At 40.5% G+C, this 16,371-nt stretch overlaps 1 protein-coding gene across 3 annotated transcripts in view; it reads left to right on the plus strand.

The window, feature by feature from the left end:
- The first annotated feature begins 314 nt into the window (after window positions 1-314).
- The window catches only part of PHRF1 (PHD and ring finger domains 1), a 32,824-nt gene continuing 16,767 nt past the window's right edge, over window positions 315-16,371 (plus strand). The window contains exons 1-7 of one of the 3 annotated variants that reach the window (XM_085298478.1): window positions 315-422; window positions 7,115-7,229; window positions 7,575-7,694; window positions 9,199-9,419; window positions 10,479-10,562; window positions 11,642-11,763; window positions 15,806-15,903. In XM_085298478.1, the coding sequence (XP_085154604.1) occupies window positions 7,139-7,229; window positions 7,575-7,694; window positions 9,199-9,419; window positions 10,479-10,562; window positions 11,642-11,763; window positions 15,806-15,903 (736 nt within the window). In that variant the 5' untranslated portion in view covers window positions 315-422; window positions 7,115-7,138. Of the gene's footprint in view, window positions 423-496; window positions 629-3,404; window positions 3,578-7,114; window positions 7,230-7,574; window positions 7,695-9,198; window positions 9,420-10,478; window positions 10,563-11,641; window positions 11,764-15,805; window positions 15,904-16,371 lie in introns of those variants that run through there. The other 2 variants (XM_085298477.1, XM_085298479.1) reach the window with 2 other exon arrangements.

Here is a 16,371-nt window from a genome sequence, read left to right on the forward strand (position 1 = left end):
CCCCGTTTCTTCGCTGCTCAGCGCGTAGCACCAGCCCCGTGAACGAAGAAAAGCATCGCGGCCTCGGGCAGCCGCTGCGCCAAGCTGCTGCGGCTGCTGCTGCTGCGCCCAGGGACAGCCGCGGTTCCCAGCCCCCCTCCCCCCCGCCGCCTGCGGTGGTACAGCCCACCGACCCCTCCTCCTCCCAGTGGTTCCGCCCGCCGGCGCGCCCTCCTCTGCCGCCGCCCGATGGTTCGCGCCGCCGCCTGCCTCCCCCGCCGTGCGCACGCGGTGGTGCAATCCGGCGGGCGCATCCCCGCCCGCGGCGTGACCCGGAAGCGCTGCGTGTCACTTCCGGGTGAGGGGGCTTCCGGCCGGCTGGCCCGTTGTCGCGGGGGGCCCGGCGGGGCCCGGCTATGTGAGCGCCGGCGCCTTCTCCTCGCGTGAGTGGGCCGTGGCCGCCTCCGCGTTACCGGGGGGGGCCTGCCGCGGCGGCGGGGCCTGCCGCGGCGGCGGGGCCGAGCCCGTCCGTAGCGCACCGGAGGGAGCTTCCGGCTGCGTTGTGAATATCTGGTCTTTGTATCTGTCTGTGTTTGTTTTTTTGTGTTTATATATGCGTGTGCGTACACATATATCGCTATATGGAGGCGTAAGTAAACATATATATTTGTTGTTATAGATTTCTTTCTTTCTAGAAGTAGGTGGTGGCAGGTGCCTGGCGGCCGTGGCAGAGGGAGGGCAGGGGCAGACAAGGGCAGGTGCAGCGCACCCGGCGGCAGCAGCAGCGAGCTAGCTTAGCTGCCACAAGCATTGCTTAGTAGGTGCAAAGAAATGTTCCTTGGCTTGTCTGTCTGTCTGTCTGTCTGTTTGTCCCTCCGTCCGGTTGTTTGTAGCACACTCGTGAGTTTGCTTTAAGAAGTTATAAGCTACTTATTGGCTTACAGTGAAGTCAGCGGACCTCTCGGCTTCCATGTAGAAATAAGTTTTTGTGCGTGCTTTTGTTATGCATCTTAGCTTATTTACAGAATCACRTTATTAATATTACCTATTACAAAAGCGCTTGTAGGGTGGAAAACATATTCTTAAGACCTTTCCACTAGAGTGTCTGAGTTTAGTGACATATTTCTCCCAAGCATAGAGATGTGTTTAATGCTCAGTGTCAGTGAGGTGGAGGGTTTGTTTGTAGTCGCTAGTTCTTGAGACGTTTGTTATGTGGGCGGGCTGATGACACATTGCAGAGGTGTTCAGCATATTGCCTTCAGTCTTGTAGCAGAGTAGGTTTTGATGCTTTTTGTTATGTTTATGTACACGCAAAAAGCTCACAAAAGCAAATGCAGAAGGTGTGTGTGCATTTTGGATTTTTTTTTTTTTCCCCAAATGGGAAAAGGGTGAGTTAAAGGCAGGAACAGCATGAAAACTGATGCAAAAGACATTTCCCCAGTGAGGGGGCTGGTACCAAGAAAGGAAGGATGCTTAGAAAGGAAAGKATGGAGAGTATTGGAGGATGTTGGGTTATCAAGGAAATGGGAAACAGTCCCARTAAGTTCAAAGTAGGGATTAGAGAAAAGGGGATTGCACAGAGCTGGCCTGTTTCTTCTAACGTAGACTTCCACAGTGCCTCCTTCCTTTTTTATGCAAGATGGCAGGTGTTGAAAATGTCTTTGCGAAGTCTGTGCATTGCTTTATTTTTGTCACCAACCTCCAAAGAGTGAACTGCTGCAGGCGGTGTGCAGCGTGAACTCTCCAGGAAGTCTTGACAGTCGGTTTGGGCACCTGGAATTCAGAGTAGCTGAATCTAGGGTAGTGACAGAATAGAGGGAAGATGCACAGTTCTTCACTTACACTGAGATTAATTTTCTGTTCCTTATCTGTTGGTTTCTTAGGTGTTTAAAGTAAATAACTGCRTGGGCAGTTCTGATAGTGGCATTTAAGAGTTAACCATTTTGTAATTTAAACAGGGGAAAGTCAAATCTAATTTTAGATTTAGAGCGCTTTTTTAAAGCTCCCTGTGCCTGTTAGATTGGCACTGTGCAGCTCTGGACTGGAGGATTACTGCTGTCATTGGTTAATCTGAATTTACTGCCTGCATATTTTCTTTTAGTTCACATTCAAAATGTGATGTTGGCAGATATGAGTTGTATTATATCCAGATTTTTTCAACTACATACAGTAATTTTTTTTTTTACAATTCAAGTATACTTTTTTCTTTCAATGTAGCATGTGAAACTGGGACCAGAGCTGAATGGTTTCTGATACATGGCATTGGTTTTCCAGAGAGAATGGTATAATTTGGTTGATTTGAAGTGGAAAAGAAACAAAAACACGTATATGCTAGGGAGGGCTAAGAGCTCGCGTGTTGAATATTTACTAGACTTAAATTTAGTTATAAGTGCTCTTTGGAGTGTGAGTGCTCAATAATTGCCAATGAAATTAGATCGGTATTCAAAACCTTAGGGTGATAAAAATCCAGCTGACTTCTGTTTTCTTTGCCTGTGCGTAATCCTGAGCATTACCCAAACAGATTAAAATGAATGCCTGCTCTAAGCTTTTCTGCTTCCAAAAGCTAGTGGCTGGTGTAAGAAGTTGGTGGTGTAGGAATTGTGTTGTGCTAGAAACAAAGAGCACGCGGCTGGAAGAGTCTCTTGCTATTGCAGGCTGCCCCTTTAGCTTCTTGTCAGATTGAGATGGGGCTTGGTTGGTGTTTTGCAGACTTTTTGGTCTGTGTGGGTTCTGCTAGAAGCCTCTTTTGGAGCTTGGTTGCTTTGATAGTTAGAAACCTTCCCTCAGCTTCTAGCTAAAATGTACTCATAGCAAATTAAAGTACTGATTTGTAGTAATGCGTAGGGATCTTGGTTCAAAAACCCAAATGTTTACTGAAATGCTTGTTTGATAAACACTTGTTCTGGAGGAAACATTTAATTTTCTGTATTCTGGAAACACACAAAAAAAGCCCTGTTGTTAGTACAGGCTGAAGAATGTATTTGTAATTGCTATTTGATTGTACAATGCAAATGATTAAAAACATACTCTGTCTTAATAGTAAAGACTGTTTCTCCTGCGGTCGAGCCCCTGCCATGGTAGATGCGCAGTGCTTGGCACCAACAGCCTCGGCCCTGAGGAGACCCTGTGTTAAGGGAGCCTAGGATTTAGGGGAAAAGCACTGAAACACATCAAGTGACAGGGTACCTGMTGTGCATTTATTACTCTTACATTAATGTTTTACTAAAATGGTGTGAGATTCGGTTGTATAAAAGAAACTGAAAACTTGGGATTTTTAGGAGGCAGTATGGTGTCTTTTGTTTAGCAGCACCCTGTCTCTAGTGTGCGAGTTGGAATTTAAATATTGAATTTGATTCCTTTACTTTTGGGGAGGTAAAGGCAGGGTGGGGAAATGCCTTATAAATGATATTGCAAATAACCTGAGCATTGCTTACTTAGGTCTTAAGCTGCGCAGGAAGGAGGAAATAAGGACAGTGAGGACAGCCAGAAGAGAAGGAGGATCCGACAGCATTCGGTGGCTGGAGGCAGGCAGCGTGTTGGTGGAGCTGTAAAGACRAAGCTGAAAAGCTTCCTGCTGTCCTGCGTGCCCGCTCTTCTGGTGCRACTGCCTGCACTTGTGTCGAGGGACAAAACGATATACAAGTAGTTGGAGCTACTAGTGACCGCCAGTTCACATGTCTGTTGCGGTGTGCAGGCTGTGAATGTGCAAGTGATACCCCTTATCCGGGGGTTTAAGTAGGCTTTAGTGAAAATGGTGATTGAATTCGAAGACAAGAAAGCTTCAGCTAATAGAAAGCTTCAGCTAATACCTTGCTTCTGGTGTTCATGCGCCTTGTGCTGGGGATGCATCCTGAATTGCTCCTCTTAAATACAATTTTCACAATGAGTTGTAGAAGAGAAGGGAATCAGCGGATGTGAGGGCTTTATACAGAGTCGTGCACACAGCGGGATTTTCCCTGTGAGCAAGCTGGCGAGCAGTGGGGGCTTGGGTACAGTGGTGAGGGTGGGTGCCACACGCCTCTGCTTGCACCCCCAAAACYGAAAGCAACTGTAGTTGCTTCAGTTAAATGGCCTTCAAGGGTARAGAGTGGCTTTTCAGCAGTTGTGGCTTTTATGTTAGCAGTGCATGGTTAAGGTTTGTCTCAGAGGAATAAATACAGTCTCCTCTKTAGCCAAACTTCTTGTTTTACATGATAATAATAAAACTCCCTCGTTTCTATTTTTCTTTTTTTTCTGCTGGTTCCAGCTCAGATGGGTAGGAAAAACTTTGATGTGATAAATGCTGTAATGAAAGAGCAGTTTCTTATACAAGCGAGTGAACTCTCTCAAGTACTTCATAAATGTCTGTGCTTCAAAGTCACAATGGTAGTTTGTTTGAAATGTCTCCCATGAGAAGAAAACTCTTGGACATGCTGCTTATTCTTTATATGATAACTTGTTCTCTTTCTTTAAACGTGTATAGTCAACTTTGATTTCCTCTTTCATTTAAGAGTATCTGCCCAGTTATGAAAAGCTTGTTTGTAGAGTTAGATTCACATTTGCACTGTTTGAAGCTTAAAACCTTAAATTCAGTTCATCAAGGTTGGTTCCCCCTTGTCTGTTCCAAGCTCTTTGTGAAGCAGACTTTCCTGGACTTGGGCACTTGATTACTTGCTGTGATACCAGACCCTGAGTTCTGCCTGTGAGCAAAGTACAAATTTGCATTTGCAGCGTAAAGTRTGTCAGATCAGATTGAGAAGTCAGAAGTGCTGATTTCTATGTCTCTGTGCTTAAAGCATGTCTTCTAGTGAAGTAGCAAAGAGAAGAAAAGGGGCTTCTGTGGTGCAAGCAGTTGTTTTATTCCGCAGCAATGAAGAAAACGCATGCAATTTGGAGTTGTAGTTACTTGACTTCATTGGGAGCTTTTACAAAAGTATATGTTGAGCAGAGCTTTAGTATGTGGAAATCATCTTTTTAAAATTTCGTAAAAGCAGTTTTATTCGTTCTCTTTCGTTCTCCTTTTAATGCTTGCTGCTTCGTTTTACTGAGAATTGGGGAGTGGGGCAGTGARGATCATCATGTTGACCGAACTGAAGTCTTATCCCTGGTTCCATATCTGTGTGGGTGTGGTGGTGACAGTCGAACGGGAAACTGCTATATTCTTGCAACCTTACTGTGGAGAATGGATATAAAGGTTTTGAGCACAATCTAACTACAAATTGGTACTACAGAAGCTTTTGCAACGTACATCAGAAATATGCTTACCAGTATCGTGCTGTCAGACTGATGCAGTCAGTTTCTGCCCTGACTTTTTGTAGCTGTAACTCTGCAATTAATTTTCAGCTACTATAACTAGTTTAGCATGTCAGAGCATATTATATAATTTAGTTTGTTTGAATAATTCACACACGTGCATGTGCACACACCCTCACTCTGCTGAAATTCGAAAAATTCCTAATGGAAACAAGTGTTTCTTCCTGTCATTCCAGTTACAGAGTGACTGGCTTTTGGAGAATCTGAGCGTTACCAGCCAGCACAAATTGTTTTAAACGCTCCTGTTAACAACCACAAATATAGCTAAATCTTAATCCTTTATTTAAGCAAGATTCTCAATGAAGTCAGGAAAAACCTTCATGAAGACCCTGGCCATGTTGATGCTTTTTTCTCTCTTTTTTTCTTTTCAGCCTTTTATCCCTTGAGCATTAAAGAGTCTGTTTATGGCTTGGTGAATTTTTAAGTGCATTTTTAAGGCCCTTAAGTGTAGAGCTGTGCTRTGTGGCCCAGAAATGAAACAAAAGATATGCATCAAGAGCACTTGCATAAAACATAATGTTTTGTTCCAAAAGTTATTTTAACATGCAGATATGTCACATGGAGCAAGGAGGGTGAGAGAACTGGCAGCTGACTGAAAACTTATTGCCACACTTGTAGAAGGATCCCAAYTCTTTTTCTTATTAAGACATGACATTTATCTCTGTAAGCATCGATTAAATTTACCTATGGCTGCTTCTTAGAAGCTTAAAAGTCCGTTTTTCTTAATGCATTGTAACACTGTATATTAAAAGTTATAGTTTGATTGTCGTTATGCATTTCAATCATGAAACATCTCTATCTGTTGGTTTTATTGCCAAYCTGCACTAGTGCACTTGATTGCATTAATATGCACCACATCGAGCCTGCTGCTTCCTGTGGAGTAATGGTTGTGAGACCTGAGACTTCTGTTTCATGCCAGAGGTGCGAAAAGGCCTGCGCATGTGTGTGTGTGTGTTTTTTTTTTTTTTAACTCCATCCCTGTCTCTTTGATTTGAGCAAGGCAGTATTTTGTTTTGAAATGTGTATTGTCATCTGGTGTATACAGGAGGTAAACCCAGATTCTGAAGCAAAGAGTGTACAGGAGTTTGGTGTCCGTCAAAAGGCACGGTAACTTCTGGTCCCTTGCAGCTGTGCTCTTTATAGGTACTGTGCAGGATGGTTTTGGTGTCTGACTTCCAGGGGACAAACAAGGAATTCCTTTCAGATACGGAGATTTGGTTACACCTTTCTCTGTTGCCTAGGAGTCCAAGATAAAGCTGAATCTTGCACGTAAATCAAGCTTAGCAAGTGGCTGGTTTCACCCAGCTCAGTAGTGATCTGAAAACTCCCTGAACGAGAGATGCACTYGTCTGTAGGTCACCTCTGGCTCACACTGGGAAAACAAACCAGCGATTTTCTTTCTCCTGTTCCTGGTAATAACTGCTTTTCAGCAGCACAAAGCCTGGGTCCACCATAAATCTAACTTAAGTTTTGCAGCCAGAATGAGTGTTTCAAGGTGGACGGGAGGGAAGCAACAATACTCAATACTCTCGTGGTTAAATCCTGGTTAAGCTCTGCTCTGTTTTTTCGTGGCGCTGTTGCTATGCTGTTTTTCAGCCAGATAGCTATTGCCAATGAGGAGGGATCAGAAAGGCCCACTGTAATTACCAACTGGGAATAAGTTTTACAGGASCCCTGATCTTTGTCAGATAAAGAAGTGACTTATGTGTGGCTCTTGGCAGTGAAGTCATGTCTATTCTACCATCCGTGTCTCCTCGGATGCTTTGGTCGTTCTCTGCTGGGCTGACACCTGCTGTGCTTATTTAGGTCGTGCTTTGTCTCACTGAAGGCCGCTCTCTTACAGGGAGCCGACTCCCGATGTCCTGCCATGGATGATGATAGCCAGGATGAACTGATAAACAAGAACGCTGCGCTAGGCAAGGGCAGGAGACAGAGCCTGGCGCTCCTCAGTGAAGCAGGTAAAYGCATCTTCTCTGTGTGCGCACGTTGCTAGTGCTGGGGTCCAAAGCCTGTCTTTTGACCTCTAAAAAGAAGTACTTGTGACCATTTTTCTTTTTCTCTGAGAAAGTTTTATTTCATGCTCTGAACTCTGTGTCTCAAACTGCTAACATACCTCATGGAGTTGCTCGGAACTGGCAGCTTTGATACTTCTGAAAAATAACATTATTATTATTTTTTTTTGCCTAGGAATTCTGGCTTTTCACTTAATATATTATGGAATTCTATGTACTTCACTGYTTCACTTGTTTGGTGTTCACGTATCAAGTAGGTACTTTCTTCTTTCTTGCTTTTTCTTTTTAAAGAAAGCAATGGTGAAAATAGCTGTGACTCAGAAGATGATACTGGAAGTGAGGAGGAAGATGACACTGAGGAGGAGGGAGGTGAGAAGGACAAGGAAGAAAGTGAAGATGAAGAATTAGAAGGTAGATCTGTTAATGTATTTYTTACAGAAAGTATGGGATTAAAAGCTTTCCTTCCAAAATGTGACCGTAAATGTAAATCCACAGAATAGTCACTTTCTGGTCACTTTTCTGATGCTGCTGTTTCAGACTCGTGTCCACATCCTATAGTAATTAACAAGTGAGCAATATTCCCAAATTCCTGGGGTTTTTTTGTGTGTGGTTTTTTGTGTTTTTAAAGCATGTGTGTGTTTGAGGACTACCCGCTAGCCAGTGTTGTACAGAACTTTTCTTCTCAGGCAGGAGCAATGGTGGTTCCTAGTCCTTAGTCTTTCCCCCGCTGCCAACTCATGAAAGTGTTTTTTTTNGTTTGATTTGGCATAGAGCGCTAAAGTGGAAGTTGTGATGGGGAGTTCAGGAAATAAATCGCTATTGCTCTTAAATATTGTGAAGGGGTGGGGGGAAGACCTGATTTCCTTTTTTTCCTTTAAAAAAGGAGTGTGGATATTGCTCAAATTTATTCATAAAAATGAAAAAGAAAAAAAAAGGGGGGGAGGTAATCTTCAGGTGCGCAAACTTCAGCACCCGCTGCATTCAATTATTATTTGAATGGACATAAATAAAGTTCTTCATCAGCACCTTCARAAATTTCCTGTGAAGGCAAGAGCACAATTTTTCCAACTTAGTAGATTAATTTGAGCACAGACTAAAAGTTGACACCAAGTGCCAGAAAACTATCAGTTAATCTTTTCAAAAAAATCTCTCCTATGYCCAAATAGGGTCCTTGTATGGTCTACTGAATTCTCCTATTTTCACTGTCTAAAATCATGAAAAATGTTTTGAGGTCATTTGCAAGAAGCAGAGAAAAATTACAACTTTTACAGGTTTTAGGGAAAGGCTAAGATATGTCTCAGTAATTTGTGCTTAAAAAATATGACCCCCTTTCAATAAAGGTTGTTGAGACTTTAAAGAGAATTTCACTCAAGAATCAAGCTTCTTTAAGCGTCTTCAGTTGGGCACTCAAACCTCTTAACTTGGGCCCCCAAATCGTGTTTTACTTGTGAGATCTTAAATCTGTTCTTCTGCGGGTGTGTGTATTGATGCTTCCTGTCCTATAGAGTGTCTATTTAAAAAAAAAAAAAAAAAAAAAAAAAAAGCTGGGTTCATGATGACTTTGTTATCAGCCTGTGTTTGATGGTAGCCAGACATATCCTACTGTCTTGTCACTGTGATGGTCTGCTGTTTTTCTGCTGTCTGTCCTTCTAATCTCTTGCAAGACTAGTCACGTTATCAGGCGTTATTCTTGGCCAGAATAATGTAGTGCTTTTTACTGATGGAATTAAAAAAAAAAAAAAAACAAACTGTTGCCTCCAACTGGAAGAGCTATGCTTTGTCCTTGCTACCCCACAAAATAAGCTTATTTGGAACTCTTCATATGCTAGTGTCATCGTCCCATTTCTCCTCCCCACTGCTCTCCCTTGCTGAAGGTTTGCAGCACATGAAAGTTGTTTCTTACCTCTCATTTAAGATTGTGAAGATGATGAAGAGGATGAGGAAACTGAAACTGCTGTGGGGGGAATGACAGGTTCTCTGAAATTAGAGCCACACACAAATGGAGCAAACGTTTCCTCTGATGAGGATGGTGAGAACTGCCCAATTTGCCTCAACACATTTAGGGATCAGGCTGTTGGAACTCCTGAGAACTGTTCCCATTACTTCTGCTTGGACTGCATAGTGGAGTGGTCTAAAGTAAGTTGTTCTCTTACTTTCTTGTGGCCTACTAATGTGCTCTGATCACTCTATTCTCTTGTAATAAGAACAAGTCACTGTAGTATTTATATCCACTATATTTTAAGACCCCCCTCCCCCGACTTGAGTTACTGCTTTATTTGACAGAATTCATGTTTGTGGTGTATTGGTCTATTTTCCTTGCACCAATCCTGTTCTGTTCCTCTGTTCTTTGAAAATTATGATAGCCTGGAGTGGTAGTAGTAATATAGTAATATTTATTTTCCCAACTTTTGCTTAGTAAGAAGGGAACAGAGTTTGGACCTAAAGGCAGTAGGTAAAAATACATATCATCATCCTAACARGTTCATTTCTAGGCATGTAAAATTCTTGTTTTCAAGTGAAGGCAACAGTAATACTGGTTTTCTGTATATATATATATGCGTACCTCTTGCTGACTTCCACACTGTGGTTGCAAGATCGGTGCATATTGCTACAGTGAACATTTAAACACTGGAAGATTTTTTTTTTAAGTGCTAACTATGTCAACAGATTGAAAAACATCAGTTTCAAAGCAGAGTTACTTGCCATCTAACTATATAATTCAAATAATCATAATCCAGAATGAGAATTACAAGAAAACTTACTGTGCCTGCACCAGTAGCCATGGTAATCTTTAAATAAATAAATTGAGCTTTTTGAACAGATTTGTAAGTTGTTTCAAATTGTTGATTGTTCCAGAAGAAATGTAGTACTCTAAAACATGAGCAGTGTTTCAAGGAAATGTTTGGGAAAACTTTGATGTTACTTTGGCAACTGAGTAATAACTAAATAATTTTTAGATGTCTTAATAGAAGACATTTTTAAATGTCTTAAATGCTTTTTTAAAAAATACATGTTTTCTCTTATACAATAGATTGTTTGTAAAGCAGATAAATCAGATTTAAGTACTTGAATGTTCAAGACCAATTGCTGTTAAAATGCTTATTATGTTAGTTATTGAAAAATACCTTTTTGAAAATGAAATTAACTGTGCTTATTAACTGTATGGGAAAGTTAAAAATATATATTTTTTTCTAGAATGCCAACTCCTGTCCAGTGGATCGAATCCTCTTTAAGTACATTAGTATTCGAGCACGTTTTGGTGGTAAAATTTTAAAAAAGGTAAGCTTCCTATTATAGCAAACAAGAAGTCAAACTTCCAGAAAATACCTATCCAAAGGCTTACTTTTCTAGCATGTTTATCTGATAYGTGGTATCTATGAATTATTTTCTTCCTATTTTGAGACTGCCTTTTACAGACCTATTACAAATTTTCTTCTTCCTTAATCATGTTTGCTGCAGTATTGTATATGAATTAAAGTGCAGTTTAGGCTCTGATAGGAAGAAAAATGTTTTTCATAACCACCTGTTCTGCATAATGGACATTTGACTCTAAGCTTTTCTCTGAAGCCTGCTCATAGGGAGAAAATGCCCAGCATGCTGCAAATCCTGTTGTAATACAAATAAGAAGAATGTAGATTAAACATACTTGATCTGTTCTTTGCCTTGTCGTCAGCTTTGTTGTGTAGTGGTTTAGGTTTGTAAGAGGAAAGAGACAAAGCAGTAGCCTCATTCTTAGAGGCACAAATTCAGTATGCTGATGGTCTCCCTCAAAAGAATATTGAGGAGCTGTTACTGTCCTTTTCTTTTTTCTTTTTTTTTTTTTTTAATTAATGTCAGGAACATATTTGTTTCTTTAGGGGCCATTTGGGGACCTCTAGGAGTTTGCTGTCCTTTCATAAACTTATTTATTATTAAATATTTGCATTGTAACAGAAGTGGAATTAATAATCTCAAAATAATTTAGAGAAAAATGAAGTTGATTATTTCTTTGACTAGGGGAATGAATAACTGTGGCACCAAACCCATATCAGAAAAGTAAGAAACATTCAGGTTAGATTTATCCCTCTTTTTTTTTTTCTATTCTTTAAACTACATTCAGTCTTAATTCAGGAATTTTAGTTTCATCTGTTCTTAAAATGCAGTCTTCTAAGACTTTCATTGTCTGACTTAAGGAAGATAGTTGGTGTTTTTCAAGTATTTGATCTTGTCCTAGGTGTGTTGCCTGAAACAAGGTTTTGGTATGCAACAACTATTATAGTTGGTTTACTTTTTAGATTCTATTGCAGTTACTACTAATGCAACAATAGATTTTAGAAGTGACAGGTTCTGTGTAAAATGTGGCATGCTTTCCTCTTTAGATTCCTGTTGAGAACACAAAAACTCAGGGTAATGATGGAGAGGATGATCCAACCTTCTGTGAGGTGTGTGGCAGAAGTGACCGTGAGGATCGCCTGCTGCTGTGTGATGGTTGTGATGCAGGGTAAGAAAAGTTAAAATGTGTATTTTAATGTGTGTGATTGCAGTCGGTACTGAAGGGCTGGCTGTCATGTGGTCCACAGGCTATGTCTGATCTGTAGGCTGCTCCTTGCTGCTTTCTTCGGCTCATCATGCAACCAGACATGCATCTGTGTGCTTATAGTGCTGCTATTCCCAGTGTGATGGATCCTTCTCTGGTACCGTAGCAGTACCTATGTGGAGTCCTGCAAACGTTAGTGCTGCAGGTGCAGTCGCCTGTTTGGGTGGTCTGCAGTTGAGTGACCTGATGTGATAGCAGGCCTCCATCAAGTGACAGATGTCTGTGCTTGTCCTTGCAACGGGTGAGCGTCTGGATGTTCAAGGGGGCTATAAGCGTGAATCTTTGTCCCCTTAAAAGGGTACGTGTCTTGTCCCAGTTGACTGGGACTAATGCTGTGAGAGAAGTGCTGARGACTTGCAGCCTCATGAAATCTGGAGGTTTTCTATAGCCACAGCTATTAAATGACTCTTGTGCATTTCTGTCTCTATGTAACTTTTCCTTGATTGATTAAAATAAAGTAGCTTAGTGTTTCAGTAGAGGCATCAAGACACTTGAGCATGACCTTGGGTCTGCAGTCTTCTGCTAGAATGTAAAGCTGTCTTAATCAGTCTTGCAACRCTGTCAACTTGACAATGTTGAAACTTGCCCGTTGAACAAAACAAGATGCTTTCAATGAGCAGACAAATAACCTTAAAAAAAAAATTACTTGTAGCAAGCTTAATTGACACCTAATAAGTCTAATTTTGCCTTTGTTCTGTAGTCTCCATATAAATTGATTCACCTTCTGGAGAAGAGASAAAATCAAGAACACTAGATCCTATTAAGCATGTCATCAGAATACTGAGCAAGTGGTCTAAGTACTTGAACTAAAGTAATGTTTTATGAGTTTTACCTGTCCTCCCGTCTTTCAGTTCTTTTTGAACTTTTGTAAGTCTTACCTGAACTCAGGGTATTGCTTCAGCGTTCCTTTGGTCTCAGTACTGTTGGGGGTTTTTTGTTTGTTTTGTTTTAATTTTTACTCAAGCCTGGTATTGTCTGTGTGTGTGTGTGTGTGTGTGTGTGTAGGCGGGGGTTGTTAATTATTTTCCTAAAATTAGTTCTTTAAAAACTTGACTTCTAGAGTTTACAGCTTTGGTAACACTTCTTGAAGAAAGAGCTTAGTCTCTACTAGCTCTCTGTAGCTGAGAAAAATATAAAATAGCTTTCTTCAAGTCTTAGTTTCATTCCTGTTCTCAGTCTGACCTGATGCTGGAGTAAAAACTTCTTCATTTACTTTTTCCAAAAAATTTTAGAGTGGGGTCATCCTGTCTCTTTCTRTCAATATGGAGGGCAGCATTGGCTTCAGAAAGGCTGTCAAGTCCAAATTTACTAGCATTTTTAAGAGTCGGTGGTGTTTTGACCTAATTTAGCTTTTTGTAGTACTTGATCTGTCTGATATAGTGCTATGACTTATGAATTAAGTAATCTTACGGTTTAAGTAATCAAATTCTCTTCCAATGAAGACACTTTCAGGTAAGTCTTGTTGGAATGTGACAGTCTAACTTTGTGAGCTGTGGGAATTTGTAACATGACAACAAGCATGATGATTCCACAAAGGTGTGCATGCCTGTACCCTCGTGCAGGGGTTAATTATCTTAATTTTATGTGTGTCTTCATTCAAGTGACCACATAGCAAGAAGAGGAAAGAAACTCACTGACCTAAAGATAAGATGTCAAGAAGATGAATAACATGGCTAGATCTATAGCGAAATACTCATGGCTAAAATTCCTGAATTTCATAAGTTCCTTGTTATCCTTATGGTTTGTGAGGACTCTCCCAAAGTAATTGGGCAAAAGATCCCTGACAGCATCCATTCCTAAAAGGCATAGAAAGCAAGTCCAAAGTCAGTTCTTCATTGCCAGTCACAGAGAACCCAGAAGATACGATGAGGACTTGATGGCCAGTGTCCACTGTCCCATGTGTTGCATGCACATAATGCTGGCCATGCTCCTTGGGCACCCAAAAGTCTTGGTGCTCCCGAGCAGTTAGGTGCAAGAGTGCAGGTGAATGAACTTGAGAGAATGCTTGTTTGTAAAAATCAAATTTTAAATTCTTTTTGTAAAAACATGCACTAGCTTCCCTATCTAAGATTTGGCATTGTGATATACAATACAATATACAATAATAATATACAACACTACAATGATTAGGTTTTTCCCTCTCCAGGAGATGAGAAGATCTAAATAGCTGCTGTAGTAGGTTCTCTGCTGTCCAAGGGTTTAGGGCTGAAAATCTGTGCTTGTTATTTGGGTTGTAATGTGACTTCAGGAAAATCTCAGAGATAGTCTAAAATATATATAATGAAGTTCTTCCTGCAAGTACTTTTTTATGACTTTAGCTTGAACTTAACAATATTACTTGTAAGAATACTGGTTTGGGGAAGTTACCTCATTCCTGGTAGCTGGCAATTGGAAAAGGAGCTCTTTTTTCACCAGACAAAKAAAATAATGAAAATACTCTGTTACTGAATTTTTTAAGTAATGGTTTATTGCAAACAGTTTTTCAGTCTTATCTTCTTGCCTTAGCAAAAAGAGTGGAAAAAACTCTGCTGTTGAGATGTAATCTCTTATGCAAGAGGAACACAGTAATCCACTTTGTATTGACAATTAATACTTTTTTTAGAATAAAAATGATATTTAATTGTAAGTTGATAGCTGATAATTTAGCTGTAAGTTGTAAACTGAATCTAGTAGGAAGATTTGTGTTGCTGGAAGATGAGGTTAGAGCATGAGGTTGGTGTTCCTTCCCTTTCCTTGCTGTAGGCACTGCAGTATGTTACCAGACTGTGAATATTAGTGTGGAAGGGAGAAAGAGCTTTACCTCTCTGACTTGCCCTGCTCCTGCATCAAATGCTGCACTATATCAGAAATAACATGAGGGTTTYCCTTTTTAGAAAAAGAATAACAGTTAGTTGTAGAAATGCTGCTAATTTGAAGCTCTTGCTTGAAGGCCACGGTCTCCCAGTGATCCTTGGCTGGACGTGTTGGCCTTAGCCCTCAGCTTTCATGGGAAGCACCTCCCTTGAGAAATCCGTTCTAATTCTTTTTAGCGGTGTAGCTTGAATATGATTTGCTTCAAAAAAATTCTGTGCTGCTGATGCATGTAGCTTTGGATGCATTTTAACTGCTGCAAATGGAACAAATTATGGGACCAAAGCTGGATAATGTTAAGTTTTTCTGGGTAGCTTCTCTTTAAGTGRTTGGTGAGACTGTTCAATCTAGCTGTTCAGTCTGTGAAGTAGAGAAGAACACTTTGCAATGTTTAACTAACATTCTTCTTTCTCTTTGAAATTTGATTAGGATGAACACAGTTCTCTGGAGGGTGTTTTTAAAGATTGTGTGGTTAATCTCCATTCTTGCAATTGCTGAGACTAAACTGAGCYCTGAATCCTAGCTTGTAGAGTTCTGCAGAAATCCTGATCACCATTTGTTTTCTTAATAACACCTGGTACATATGGGATGCAATGCATGTATGCAGTGTATCAAATTGCAGCTGATTGGTGTCTAKTATGCAAAATAAAGTGGTCATAAGTACCAGTTAAATTAATACTGTGCCTATTCCAGGGAGGTTGTGGTGTTCCTGGATTGTCGTCTCCAGTGCTTTGACATCCTCTTTTGCATCGCCACCATCTATTTTGGCTCTGTCAATACACTTGTTGCAGCTTGGGTTCAAATTTCAAGCATATAGGAAATAATGAGTACAAACATGCTCATTTTTTTTTCTGGGCTTTTTTTTTGAGCCTAAAATGATCAAAATACCATCTAGATTTGAAAACTCTGGTATAACTCTCAGACAGGATTTTTTTTTTTCTTTGAGGATTGATAGAAGCAGATGCGTAGACCATGGTTTCAAGCTTAAGTAAATGTCTTTATATTTGGAGTGATCACCTTATATAGTATGCGGATAGAGCACACTATTTTTTTTAAATTTCATTTATTGTGTGTGGGTTTTTTTTTTCCTCTCTAGGTATCACATGGAATGCCTTAATCCACCTCTGAGTGAAGTCCCTGTGGATGAATGGTTCTGTCCAGCCTGTTCCCCCATGGATATCAGTGCTGCTGCAGGTAAGGGTTTGATGTTGTCYAGTCAAAATATCTATTTTTCTTCTGATTTGGATAACATGAAGCAGCTGCTTGATCTATTTTAAAATATTTGTTTTGATAGATATCATCTCTAACTTACGGACTGAGAAAGGGGATCTTGTTTCCTAAAACTTTGATCCACAGTTACCAAATGTGGAATTTCTTCATATAAGCATTCTTTAACCTTCCTGAGGCTATGCCCAAAAGCATAAYGAAATGGCATTATATTACATTAGAAAAAAATCTATTAGTATCCTGACCTCGAATTGCTAGGGTAGCAGCAACTCTTGATAAGTAGAAAATCYTCTTTCTGGGTAACAGTCCAAAGCAGTGGTGCCGATTGATGTCTGCTCTCTTAAGAGGGAATTTCTGCAYTTGGAGGTGATTGGCTTAAGAAAATAAATCTTCTTGGCTGCATTCTTTCACCTGTAGAAAGGCAAATGACTTGGG

This window comes from Rhea americana, unplaced genomic scaffold (genome assembly GCF_003343005.1).
Source record: "Rhea americana isolate MKP2758 unplaced genomic scaffold, rheAme1 scaffold_139, whole genome shotgun sequence".
Lineage (NCBI taxonomy): Eukaryota > Metazoa > Chordata > Aves > Rheiformes > Rheidae > Rhea > Rhea americana.